This window comes from Corapipo altera, unplaced genomic scaffold (genome assembly GCF_003945725.1).
Source record: "Corapipo altera isolate COAL_440 unplaced genomic scaffold, ASM394572v1 2b, whole genome shotgun sequence".
NCBI lineage: Eukaryota > Metazoa > Chordata > Aves > Passeriformes > Pipridae > Corapipo > Corapipo altera.
The window spans coordinates 28,847,275-28,860,432 of NW_020884874.1; the positions used below are offsets into that span (position 1 = coordinate 28,847,275).

Sequence of the window (13,158 nt, forward strand, 5' to 3'; positions counted from 1 at the left end):
TCATATCATATTTGGATGACTGCTTCTAGTCCTGGGCTTTCAATATTTTGTTTTTAAAACCTTTTTCTCCTGCTGTAGATACGTGTCAAGAGTGCTAACAAGGAGAAGAACTAGAAGCTTGTTAAGCTAGAAGGAGAGGGCCCAAGGTATAAGCAAAAAAAATCAGTGAGCACTGCTACCAGAGCAATAAATAGAAGATCTGTTAGCAAAATCAAAAACAACCAAAAAAAAAGAGAGATCAAGGAAATTTATTTACTTTTGATCTATGAACAGTATGACATATAATTATAGACAAGTTTTGATACACAGGAAAACCCTTTCGTCAACCATTTTTTTTGCTAAATGAAACAGCACAATAATCTTTACACATTCATAATTTGTTTTTTCTTTTTTTTTCCTTTACAATACACAGCTTTCTTGGATTGAAGCAAACTGCAGGACATATTGAGTACTGGTATATTACAGCTACTTACATCATTTAAGAACAGCAAATGGAGAAAAATAAGTTATTTAAATATTGATTTCATATACAGAAAGTGCAACTTTGTTAGTTGTTACATAACTTGCTCGACAGTTTTGATTCCCCACAGGGTGTCAATTAATGATAAAAGTATCTTGGACTGAAAGTATTATTTATTCTAAAAATAATACAGTACAACTGCACAGCTGTGACTTGGTGAATTGACCACTATTGCTGCTCTTAGAGATGATGACCTGTTTGCAGGTTTGCAATGTTTAATCATGCTCCCAGTTTGCATCCAAAGCCAGGCTCATATGAGAGCATTGCCACCGGGGTAGCAACAGTGGGTTATTGATCAAAGCTTATGGTTATGGTGACATTTAGTAATATTTTGGGTTTGCTGCTTCTATTCTTAATTAGCTATTTGAGTTACTAAGATACAATGGACAGATATTAAACATTTTTAGCCTGAGTAGACCAGAGAAGATTCCAGTGGCAGGTTTCTTCTGTGCTTCCCAAGAGTTCATGAGTGAACTTTTGCTTAGAGCACTGAATGACTGCAAGAAGATGCAAGTGGCTATGGCTCTCATACCACACCACCTCACCTGCTTGGGGAATGCCACAGGTGAGTGAAACCACAGCAGGGAAGCTCAAACACTGAGAAGCTTAAGGCTTTTTTTAGATTAAAACATAAACTAAAATTGTTATTCAAATTAGACCACAAAGCACAGTCTTTAAAAGAAAACAAAATAAAAACTAGAACTTAAAGATCTCAGACTGCTCACTCTAGTCCTGATGGGTGTGATTTGGTTTCCCTGGGTCACATAATCATTTAAAAAGCATGGATTTACCAAGAGCGTTTGGCACACAGCTTCAGGTTAGTCCTGAAGGTAATTCTCCTTCTGTTAATAAGAGTGGGGAAAGTAATTAATACGGGAGAGCTTTACTATACGACTTGCCTTCCCTGCAACACGAGGAAATTTATTTTATTTCCTTTTTTTTTTGTTGCCTATAGCCAGCTTGGACTTTTCCCTTGCTCCAGTATAGCTGCTGTCTACTTAATTCTACTCTGTTCTTGTCCCTGCCAGCAATCCCAGGAAGTCTCAATACTCTTTCCATCTCCTGCTTGCTGATAGTTGCCATGTAAGCCTCAGAGACCAACAACAGAAAAATCATCATTATTTAAAAAACACTTAATTTCTTTTTTTTTTTCTTTAGAATCATAGAATATTGTGAGTTGGAAGGGACCCATCAGGACTCCAACTGCTGGCTCTGCGCTGGACACCACAAAGAATCACACCATGTCCCTGAGATCGTTGTCCAAACACTTGAACTCTGTCAGGCTCGGTGTTGTGACCACTTCCTGGGGAGCCTGTTCAGTGCTCAATCACCCTCCGGGTGAAAAATCTTTTCCCCATATCCAGCATAAACTTCCCCTGACTGAGCTTCACGCTGTTTTCTCGAGTCCTGTCACTGGTCATGAGAGTGAAGAGATTGGTAGCTGTCCCTTCACTTCCCCTTGTGAGGATATTGAAGACCACCAACGAGGTCTCCCCTCAGTCTCCTCTTCTCCAGGCTGAACAGACCAAGTGAACTCAGTTGCTCCTCATAAGGCTTCCCTGCCAGACCCTTCACCATCCTTGTGGCCCTCCTTTGGATGCTCTCTAATAGCTTAATGTCTTTTTTATACTGTGGTGCCCATAATTTCATATAGTACTCAAGGTGAGGCCATACCACATTTTCACCAGCTGTACAAAACACCTCTGCTGTATGTTCCCTGATGCTGTCATATTAGAACATGCTGATTATCCACACAACAAGGAGATCATTACAGAGATTAACTTGAGAGTAATTTCAAGTTACAACAGCGAATTAGTTGCCTTCATACAATGGTGTGCAGTAGACAGGGGTGAAATTCAAAATGAGGAAAGTAAATCTAACACCTATCAGTTCTACCAGGAGCCAAATCAGTTATCATCTGTAGTCAAATGCATATTCATGTGACTTAAAACATGACCATGAAAAGATCAGATATAGTAAAGAATCCTGGAATAAACATAATTTTTCATGCATCAATCTAGGAGCATTTTATGAGGAGTCATTAGCTCAATATGAACCTGGGATAACCGAGGCACCAAATAGCAAAGTGCCTTGTCTGATTTTATACAGTAAATTGACATCAGAACTGATATTGGAAATAGTCACACATGCTGCCCTGTGCCCAGGTTTCTACACTATCTGCCTTTACCTGCCAAAGTAAGCTTGCTCTGCCTTCCACGGTGTATTTGTACTACAAGAAGCTGAAGGACACCCTAAATATAGACCCCAAAGAATAAGCTGGCTATGTGCTATTCATGATAATCTGTATTTGGTATATAAAATGTATACCCAATATAGAAAAATAAAATTTCATTAGCCACATAGGCAACTGGAAAGTTTCACATGGATTTAGGCAGAAAAATATCATTATATCATGGAAAAATGGCGCACCACATTTCCCAGAACAATGCTCTCTTTTAGTGAGAAGTAACATTAATGCAGTCAGGATGGATTTAAACTGTTCTAAAAATCACAGTGTTATTCATGAGACTATAGTAGAATTTTTTTTGTCCATGCATTTGATGATTTCTGTGGGATATAATTTGCTTTTTCAATGCAAGTGATTTTTCATTTGCAGAAACCCACTGTTTGGAATCAATATGGTCAGGATACCAAGTCAAAGCTGCAGCATAATGATTGACAATAAAACACAGTACACAGAATATGATTAAAATGAAAAGCAGTTACATATATACAAGGCAGTATATCTTGGAACAGTTTAGTAACAACAGTAAATGCAGATGGTAGTGAACAAGAAGTTAACCTGACAATCAAAACCTAGCATAACCCTGCATTTGTAAAAGCATCTCTACAACACAGAAAGTGTTATGATGAGGCATTTTATAGAAACTACTTCAGCTGGAAATCACCCTAAGAGCAACTTAAGGGTGACGGGTTGAAACAAGGCTTAGGAAATGTGAATATGGGTAAGTGAATACTAGGTAACTGCTTAAAAGCTTATTTTAAGGCAAATAAAAAGCTGATTGCTAGAAAGCAGTTTTAAAAATGACCTCAGCTCTGTACAAATAAAAAGAAGCTTTCTGACTCTCCATGGGTTAGTTGCATTGGAGTGACAGAGATGGACTACACTGAAAACTAATTCCAGTCCATTAACTTTGGCCTAGCTAAAGGCTGTGTGGTGTATTGGGACCTCTACCAAGCAACAGAAAGAATGACCAGGGAGGGCTTTGTGTTTAGTTCTAGACTAAAATAAACAAAAGGCATTTGCCAAACAGCCTCTAACGGAATTTGCGCCTTGGCTTGTACCTGGTCTTTAGGACTGATTTCAGGTACCTGGAATCTAGAGGTACAGAAGACCTCTTACTAGTATCACTATCACAAACTTGAGGAAAATGTTCAAGGGTCCCTTAATTCTGTGAAGCTGTCTGGTTCTCAGGCCAACCCTGTACATTTTATGAAATAAGAATACTTTAGATGGGAGTGAGGGGGGGAGCAAAGTACCACATCTATGTTACCTGGTGGTTGCTTCTCTTCTCCTTCAGTTGCCAAAGACTTTCATAACCTCTGAAGAAGATATCTGCCTGTCCTTGGGAGCCACTTCCTTGATCCCTTTAGCTATGTGAAGCAATTAGAGCAATACTGGTGCAAGAAGAAGCAGTGAATTCTCAACCAGGCAATGTCACACTATGGAGCATGTTAAATTGCTTCTGGATCAAGAGGTTTGAAGAGTCTTGCCGCTGCCAGGAGCTTGCTTATGTGCCTTTCCTCTGTGATGCCAGCTTTTTGAAGGCAAGTTTGTGACAGAGAAGGCACTTTGCTCAGTGTGTTGAATCCTGCTTCTGTAAGCAGGCTGGAATACATAGGCAGACCAATGGAAATCAGCCAGTCAGATACAGAGGTGATGAATCCTGGAGATACAGGTTTACGGCAAATTTCAGTGAGTCCTCCACTTGGAATCTGGGGAGTGAAAAAAACCAGAAAGAAAATAGAACCCTTAATGTCAAACATATCTCCCTTTACAGCAAGTCTTTTTTTTTTTCCCCCTCTTCCAAACTGGTATAGTTTCATAGCAGATGTTTCAACTTCTCTCATGTCAGATTTGTCAGTATGAGAGCAGTGTGGACTAAAAGGCTAAGATTACTCGGCACAGAAGCAATAATTTTGGCAATACAGACACAGTGGGCAGTATCCAGCTGCTTGTGTAACTGTCATGTGCCACTCTGAATTAGTTTGAGATCAGTAAAAAATACCCAGTAAAAAGACTTTTCAGAGTGATACGTTTAATTTCTCAGTAAGGCAAGAGAATACCAATTTTGTCTATTACCTCTCAAACAGACCAAGTTTTCCTAGAAAAAGCCATGTTTTTGACTGTTTTCCCCTCCTGTTTTGCTAGGAGGAGTGGACAGTAGTATAGTTTAAGAAATAAAAAAGGAGTATAAACCCTTTCAGATTTCAATACAGAAGCATTTAATACATGTCACTCTTAGTGAGCAAGTATCTGTTACCACTGCTTGCAGTCTGCTTAGACTTCTAAGACTATTACTCAGTCAGGAGAGGGATATCCACTCTCCTTTCAACTACTAACTGTCCTCCTTTCGGACAGGGGGAGGTACATCCTGCCCCTACAGTGACCTCTACCTATGTTGCACCTGCTGGATGAATATAGGGAGCACATTTGTACTAGGACTTCACAAGAATCTCCCTTTACTACTAGTTAGTCCTTTTAAAAGTCTGCTCATAAACAAGAAGATTTGGTTTATGGAAATACTCACTGCCATGCGATGCTGTTTCCTCAGCTGCTTTACCCGGATTTGGTCCAGGTTTGTGGCAACATCCTTTTCAGGCTGCTCTAAATCCTCAGAGTACCTCTGTACCAAAGCCTCGGGAATGCCACAGCGACCGTGCTGAATGTTCCCAGCCAGACACAAAGGAGAGTGGACAAATTAAAGAAGTGTATCAATACAGACCAAAAAAGAAGTGTAGGATGGGAGCAAGAAGGAGCTTTCCTCGAGGTTCCATGAAAACTGAAAAAAGTAATCCCTTAGGGAGGGACTGGACCTTAAGACTCATTCCTTCCCCTCAAAAAAAAGATGTCTAATTGATGCTATCAATTTAGAGTTCCTTGGAAGCATAAAATTTAATCATTACTTTCTTTTTCAGCTCTACTTCCCCACATCAGCAGAGAAAGAGACATTTCCATGCCTGGTCCACCAAGGCACCAGTGGCCTGAAAAGATGAAGGTTCAGAATAGGTCTGGGATTTCTCAGTCCCCCACAACAGAAGAGTTCCTTTAGGCATAAAGTCTGATAGTAAAGACAAACAGAGTTATAGAATGTCTGATGTCTCAATGATTTTTGATTTATCTAGGCTGGTTACTCACAAAAAAAAAATAAATTACAGGCAATAAACGAAAGGCTATCCCTTGGAATGCTAGCAGAATGAAACCATTGAAATGGTTACCACTTACCTTGTCTGAGTACGGTTCTTCAGTAAGATCAATGTCTTCAGACTGCAACTTGTTTTCTATCACCATTTCCAGATCCATTCCCCTGCTACATGACACTTTCCTTGCTGAAGTAGGACCTAGCTTTACCATATGCTGCTGAACACTAGCAGTCTCTGGGAGCTCTGACAGCCAGGGTGGGAGTGGGCTAGGAGGGGTATTGGGCTCATGTTCAGAGGACGTCCTATGGACAGGTACTCCATGACAATCAAAGGGACCGGATGAGCTGGTCTTTTTTACTGGCAAACATGGTGCTTCTAGACTTGAGTGGTTCCCACTTGTGGTCATGGGAGGATGGTATAATCCATTAGAAAGGCGTTCTCGGCATTTTTTGGCAGGGACAGGTGGCGGTTGAGAAGGATTTTTTGGTTGCATTCTTGCCTCACTTGTGCCTTTTTGCTCAGCTTCTAGACCTCCCTTGAGGACTGGAGCATAATCAGCCCGCGCAAGGTCATGAAAGCCTTTACTTTGTATTTCCAGAGGCATCCTTGTATTTTCAGAAGCATGATGCATCACTAAGGCAGGCTGAGCTTCATAGTTTTTCAGGGGGAATGGAGCAGGCTTTTCACCTGCAGTTTCCATTACAGAGCAGTTCAATTCCTTAGCTTTTCCCTTCTGAGAACTAGCAGCTCCCTTACTCTGCTTAGCCATGAAGTCATCTACCATACAGCTGCCTCCATGAGCATGAGGTGGCAGGGCAGAGCCAGTTGCCTTTTTTGCTACATCCAGTGAATCCTGAGGAAAAGAACCTACTTGCTTGCTAGTGTGCTGTAGGTTAGCACTGGATTCTCCCTGGAGATCATCCAGCGAGTGAGATCTAGGCCATGTATCTACATCCTGAGGTCCATCCAGAGTTTCATAGCTCCGACAGACGGCAACTGGTAAACTTCTGCGGTTCTTCTTCAGACCTGTGATGGCTGGAGGTTGGACAGAGCTCTTCAGAGCATGATGTGCACAACCTGACCCTTTTTCCCCATGCTGTAGAGTTTCTATTGACTTGGTCAGTGGAAGCGTGGGATAATTTGATAGCTGGTTTCTGCTGAAATCCTTAAAGCTACGGTCACTTGCTGATTTTGAGGGCAGAAGACAGGTTCTTCGAGTTTTACCTAGAAACAAGTAAGTTCACGATTAAAAAAAAAACCCTGCAGCATAAATTAGAGATCACTTATAAATGGTTTTGAAAAGAAACAAAAAAAGATTTATTCTCTCTTTGTTAACTCTAAAGGTACAAGAACTCAGTGCCATTTTAAGCATATGTATTTGTGAACTTCAGCTTTATTCGCGAAGAACTAGTAAATGTGACCACATAAGTAAAATACATTCATAATACTTAATATCCTTCCTATTCTCCAATTTGCAGAGATTTGAGGTTTAGCTCATATTAATCTTTTTCATGTAGAAATATCCTACAGTTAGAACTGATACCCTATATCACTCTTCCTGCACAAGAAAGTATAGAAAGACTGGTTTAGCACCAGCCCCTTTGTTAAACTACTTTTAGAAACAGCAGAGTTTTATAGAAAAAGATCTTATGAGATGGAGAAATGTTTCAGAAGGGAGTTTCAAGTGTGACTAATATCAGCGTTAGTCTCATGTCACATGTCTCATGTCATGTGTGTTATCAAAGTGGAAGGTCTTAGAGATTTGGTGGTTTTTTATAAACACTTAAGATGTCAATATGAACCACATGTTCTTTGTAAGCTTTATTTTATATTTTTATGAGATAAACACCACTGATTTTAAACAGTGAAGTCTACCAACTCTGCTTGACAGAAAAATCCTGATCAAAGGGACTGTGTTTACTAGAGTATTCATTACTTGAAATACAAGGTCTTTTATCAAATATTATATAGATGTTTGTTTCTTTTTAACAAGACAGAAGTAAATTTGTCTCAAAGCCAATGACCTCTGAGAATAACAGCACATCCTGAACAGTTATTGTTTTCAGGGTGACAGGGATACTTTCCCCCATGTACAGTAAGCTTTCTAAAATCAGGATACATAGATAGATAGATAGATAGACAGATAGATGGACAGATAGAGAGAAAGAGAGAGAGAGAGAGATAAAGCTCAAAATTTCTTTTTCCAATGGAAAAGAAAAAATCCAAACAGCCAAAACCTCAAACCAAAAGATTTGGCTAAATGATATCAAAAGTCTGTAATAAAAGGCAACCAACTGCTGCCAATTAAAAGACCTGATCATTTTAGAAATCTGAGAGGGTTTGCTTACTGCATCAGAACTAAAGTAATCTAGTGTATTTTTAAGCAATAAGCAATAGATGTTTTCTTCTCATGCAGCTTGCCTTCAAAGCGTTATCCTGAAAGAAGTTCAGTGCTTGGGTTTTGAATAATATACACTGCTTGCCTTGCATATGAATGAAAGAACCTGTTTAACCTAAAAAAGAAATAGCTTGCATTCTCTTGCATCTTACTGTGCTCAAAGAGTCTAAAAAACAAAGTATCCAGAAAACTAGAAAAGAAAATGGAGGTTACATTTAGGAAGAGATAAGGAAAACCCTCCCATCAAAAAAGGTTACTGTATCTAAAATCAAGGTGTGCCTACAAGGATGAACGTGAGCACACAGGAACTCCTTTCTCAGAAGCTGTATGATTCGCAGTTCAACTCAAAGTAAATATTACCATTTCCACAAAGTGCTAAAAGAGACACATCCCACATTGAAGTTGGCCCCCTCGCTACTACCTTGAGTTCAGGTAGCTCAGAGAACTAGCAGAGAGACCTCTCTGTCTGCATCTTTCCAAGGAGCTTGGCCACTGCCTTCTGAAAATAACTTGAAATCACATTAAAAAGATATGCGTAAGAAATGTTATATTCATTTTTTAGTGCCTTCAGGCACTAATGTCAATATGTTATGAGCATGGAAAGAAGTGTTCTCTTTCCATTATTTATATTTGCCAGCACATGTCTGACCTGTGCAGTAATTCACCCTATTGTCCAGGGTTTGCTGTCAATGTTCACATAACAAAATCCATGTACCTTCTTTTCAATCTGAAATACTAACCAGAGGTTACACCGGTTTAAGGAAAACCCACACAGGAACCTCGACATTGAAATAAAAATTGTGAGAAATGCTACTCCTGTGCAATATAAGCTCTTACTGAAGCCATAAGGATATCTAGTAAACAGCATTGCATTTCATCAAAAATGGGGTATGTCTGTGTAAAGGCAGAAAAGAAGAAATGGGTAACAGGAAAAGGAAGAAGAAAAAACCAAGAAAAATGAGAAAGCAAAATTTTCTGAAAGTAAAATCAAATCTTTAGTTCATTCTACCCCTGTTATGCATAAAAATACAAATGAGGTTAGAATTGAAGTTCAAAACATTTTGTCTATAACATATATAATCAAACATGCAATCTTAAAGCTCCCTGCTTCAGAATGGTTCAAAAGATACTGCTGGTTCAATGCTACTGCTTTGTACAGAGGCCACTGGTTGAGAATGTAATTTCTTTTATGTAGACTTAAGTCAAGAGCAGTATCAGGAGGGCAGCTGTGATTTCTCTTTTTCCATCTGTTCCTTCCCCCCTCCTGACTGCCAGGTATAACTTCATTATGCTTCTGTGAAACTAAGAAAGGAAGGTAGTATTTTCTGAAAACAGACTTCAAAACATATTTTTAAGTTGTTTTCATAAAGTGGAGAGTTATATAAATAACATCCAGTAATGTAACATTCCCTACCTTGGGAAAAAAAGAAGAAAACAAACTACAAGAGTTAAAGTGTATAGTTAGTAAGGTTTAAAACACATTTTTAATGCTAGGATTTTTCATAATATCTCAGTCTTATGAACCCCCAGTACAGTTAAGCAGTCTAATGCCTTTCATAGTGCTGTTAACCACGGTGGCATCTCTGATTTAAATGTGTGCAGAAGGACACAGGTGATTGGGTAAAAACTAAGATTACTAAGGTGGAACTTGCATAAAATGAATGAAAAGTTTGTATTATTTCCAGGTTCAGTTCAAGCTATGGTGAATACTTTAACTCTTCTATTTAATGTTACGGTGCAGTTTTTGCTAGACAAAGCACTGTCCACCTCTCATGATACTTATTATTAGATTACAGACATGGAACTTTTAAATTCCTTGTCATCATCTGCCTCAGAAGAAAAGAGACTATCTTGGGGAATATTCTAGAGCCCTCAATTTCTAGAGGTAGCACAGCTATAGCAAAAAATTTTCAGTGTTTCTCTTAGTACTTCTTTTTCCATATGGAAGACAGTCCTCAGAAATTTACGTATGCAAAACCAGACACAGAATGCATTCAGTGGCTTGCCCAAATCCAGATTTTATTAACTTCATTTTGACATTACTTTCTGTGGCTGTATTTTGGGTGCATTTCAAACAGGTCTGTTGACACAACAAAGATGATGGCACATTAGACAATAGTAGCCTCATTGCTTTTTCTATTGATTACAATCTAGTAGAAGTGCACATTACATTAGGCAATGTGGCCACCTGTTTTGTTGCTTCCTTTTCTGACTAATTAGGACTGAATGTTTAAGTGCTTAGGATGCCTGCCTGGTACTGTGGAAATCTGGGCCTCAGTTTCTGAACAAGTCAGAGAATGCCCTTAAAGCCGTGGTTTGTCTGCTCATTCAGCTCTGTGCATTGCACGTGCAATTCTCATCTCTTCATGTCCCTTAGAAAAGTTATACAGCACAAGTAAAGCTTCAAAGAAGCCAGGCATGACCAGGGACATGAATGACCTATAGGGAATAATTAGTAGGCCTTCTCAGACTAGAAAAGAGATGACTTTGGAAGGAGTATGACAGAAGTCATACACAGACACTGTTAGGTACGGAGGTTCTATGGAAGACAAGGGATGTTCATAAAAAGTTTCAGAAAAATGGATGAATGCCAGGAAAGAGTACTCAAATTTTGAAGTTCTTAAATGATGAATTCCCCAAGAATGTCCTGGGAAGCATCAAATATGCTTGCTCTGTTCCTATTCTGTTCTGTAGCTATCTGCTTTTGTCTGGTCCTGTGAAAACCAGATTTTCAATGTGGTTTCCAAATGAAGCCGAGACTGTTGACGTCTGCATGCAAAACAAGCCCAATAACTGCACCACTGTCAGATGTTTAAAGGACAGCTTGCTCTCTCTGCCTTGTTTCTATATGGACTAATTGTCCGATCATAGATGGTTGCTTTCTGCTCTGAGGTTCTTCTTGTCTAAGACAGGATAGGTCACAAACTGTATGTTTCTTACTTTCTGTGAACTGAAATAAAACCACAATGCTGCTGTAAGTACACTGTGGATACCTAAGAGAATACCCAAATTTTTTTGCAGTGGGACCAAGAGAAGTACTTACAAAACATACATGTGGACCACTGCTATAGTACGTAGCAAACAATTTTCTAGCCAAAATATAAGAGTTGCTCTGAAATCTCGAATTGATATCAAAAGATCCAGTATCAGCCCCAAACCAGACACTACAGGAGTCATCAAAATATTATGTATAAAAATTCCCCAGAAAATCTGAAGATCAGTTCCTTCTCAGAATGCATTTGCCCTTTATGAAGTGCTGATCTGCACATTATGATGTTTATACCAGACAAATTACTATCCTTATTTTAAAAGATGAGAACACAATGTATTTTGAAAACAACATGCATATGAACAACTGTGGTCCATGAACCTTGCAAACAAGGTGGAGCAGATTTCAGATAAACTAGCCTTGACAAAATCTCTGAATGAATCCAATATCAAATGTTCTTTTCATTATGGTTTTCAAAACAAGTACTAAATACATGTGAGCAAAAACGATGCAGAAATGCAGCAAGCCATTCATAAAAAGTAATATAAAAATCATCAGCATTTCATGTTCTAGAAAACTCAGACAGGAATATTAGTTTAAATGTAAGTATCTAAGCAGACAGGCAATGCCAATTGCTTTCTAAAGGTTTTATTATACTGTTAAAATGAGGAAAATGTACAGGCAGCACTTTAACTTCAGTGTTACAGCTATCATTATGATAGAACTTAGAGACAAAAATGAAAGGAAATTGTCACATACAGTGTATATTTAGCTATGATTCTATTCCAGCATGCCTACTGGATGTGGATTCGTATTCAAGAAAAAGAACTCCCTGCTTTCAGGAATTTAGTATATTGTTGATTTCAGGCATTCAGCTTCAAAGCAAATTCTGATTTTCTTCAATAAATTGTTATTTTTGAGTGGTAGACTGACAGAAAATGCACATACTAAGAGAAAGATCTTTAGCTCATATTTTAAATTGGAAAAATAGTCACCATAAGGGGCATACAGTATCTATTTATTCTGTTCTTGGTTTCCTATTTATGCTGGATGTTGGTGATGCAACCAGGCAGTCTGAGGCCAAACCATGGCTCAAATGCTTGGAGCGATGATGCCAAACTCAAACCAGTATTTTCTCTTTTAATATTTCATCCCTAATGACAAATTTAGACCATCTCTCAAGTAAAGCATGCTCTGTTTTTTCAGAACAGACAAAAAAAATCTCTATTATCACCTGCCTTAGTAATTTTTCAATGCATCACCTTTTACTGATGCAGGATAAGGCAAAGGGAACTGATATCATTAGCAATTTTTTCTTTTCGTTTATTTCCCTGCCAACTTCTCAATTAATTAACTTTCTAGTATTCATACACTAAGAAGTCCTAAATTCCTGCAGTTGGATTCTGATCAGAGGAGGATGCAACATGCAACCTAAGCAAACACAAAAATATGGCCTAAAATAGAGAACATTTTTCTTAACAGAAAAAAATCCTCCTAATCTCTGCAGAGTTCAGAGACTTCTCCATTGGTGATCCCTTAGACAAGGGCTATTGGTGTGCAAGTAGTGCAAGTCTCAAGAGGCACAGTGGCATGAGAATATGACTGGGAGTGGAGAAGGCAGGGAATGGTAGTGAGAGTGCCTGTTGCCCTAAGATCACAAAAGAAAGACTATTTGTGAAATGTGATCTGTTTCCTTTGTTTATGCAAATAAATAAATTAGAAACAGTAGCACTGAAAACCAGTGGCTCAAGTCAAGAGGGAAAGAGGTAATCAGAGCAAAGCAGAAAGTCAAGTGTGAAGTAGCTTGTGTTAGCTAGGAACAGGAGGAGAAGTATATGAAGTTATCTACTGAAAAAAAAGACTGAA

General features: G+C 38.7%; 1 protein-coding gene across 14 annotated transcripts in view; it reads right to left on the reverse strand.

Moving 5' to 3' along the window:
• Window positions 1–231: 231 nt before the first annotated feature.
• The window catches only part of LOC113942742 (SAM and SH3 domain-containing protein 1-like), a 542,445-nt gene continuing 529,518 nt past the window's right edge, over window positions 232–13,158 (reverse strand). For all 14 annotated transcript variants that reach the window (XM_027633820.1, XM_027633810.1, XM_027633809.1 and 11 more), the window contains 3 exons: window positions 5,988–7,129; window positions 5,293–5,424; window positions 232–4,477 (listed from right to left, as the gene is read on the reverse strand). In XM_027633820.1, the coding sequence (XP_027489621.1) occupies window positions 4,217–4,477; window positions 5,293–5,424; window positions 5,988–7,129 (1,535 nt within the window). In that variant the 3' untranslated portion in view covers window positions 232–4,216. The remainder of the gene's footprint in view (window positions 4,478–5,292; window positions 5,425–5,987; window positions 7,130–13,158) is intronic.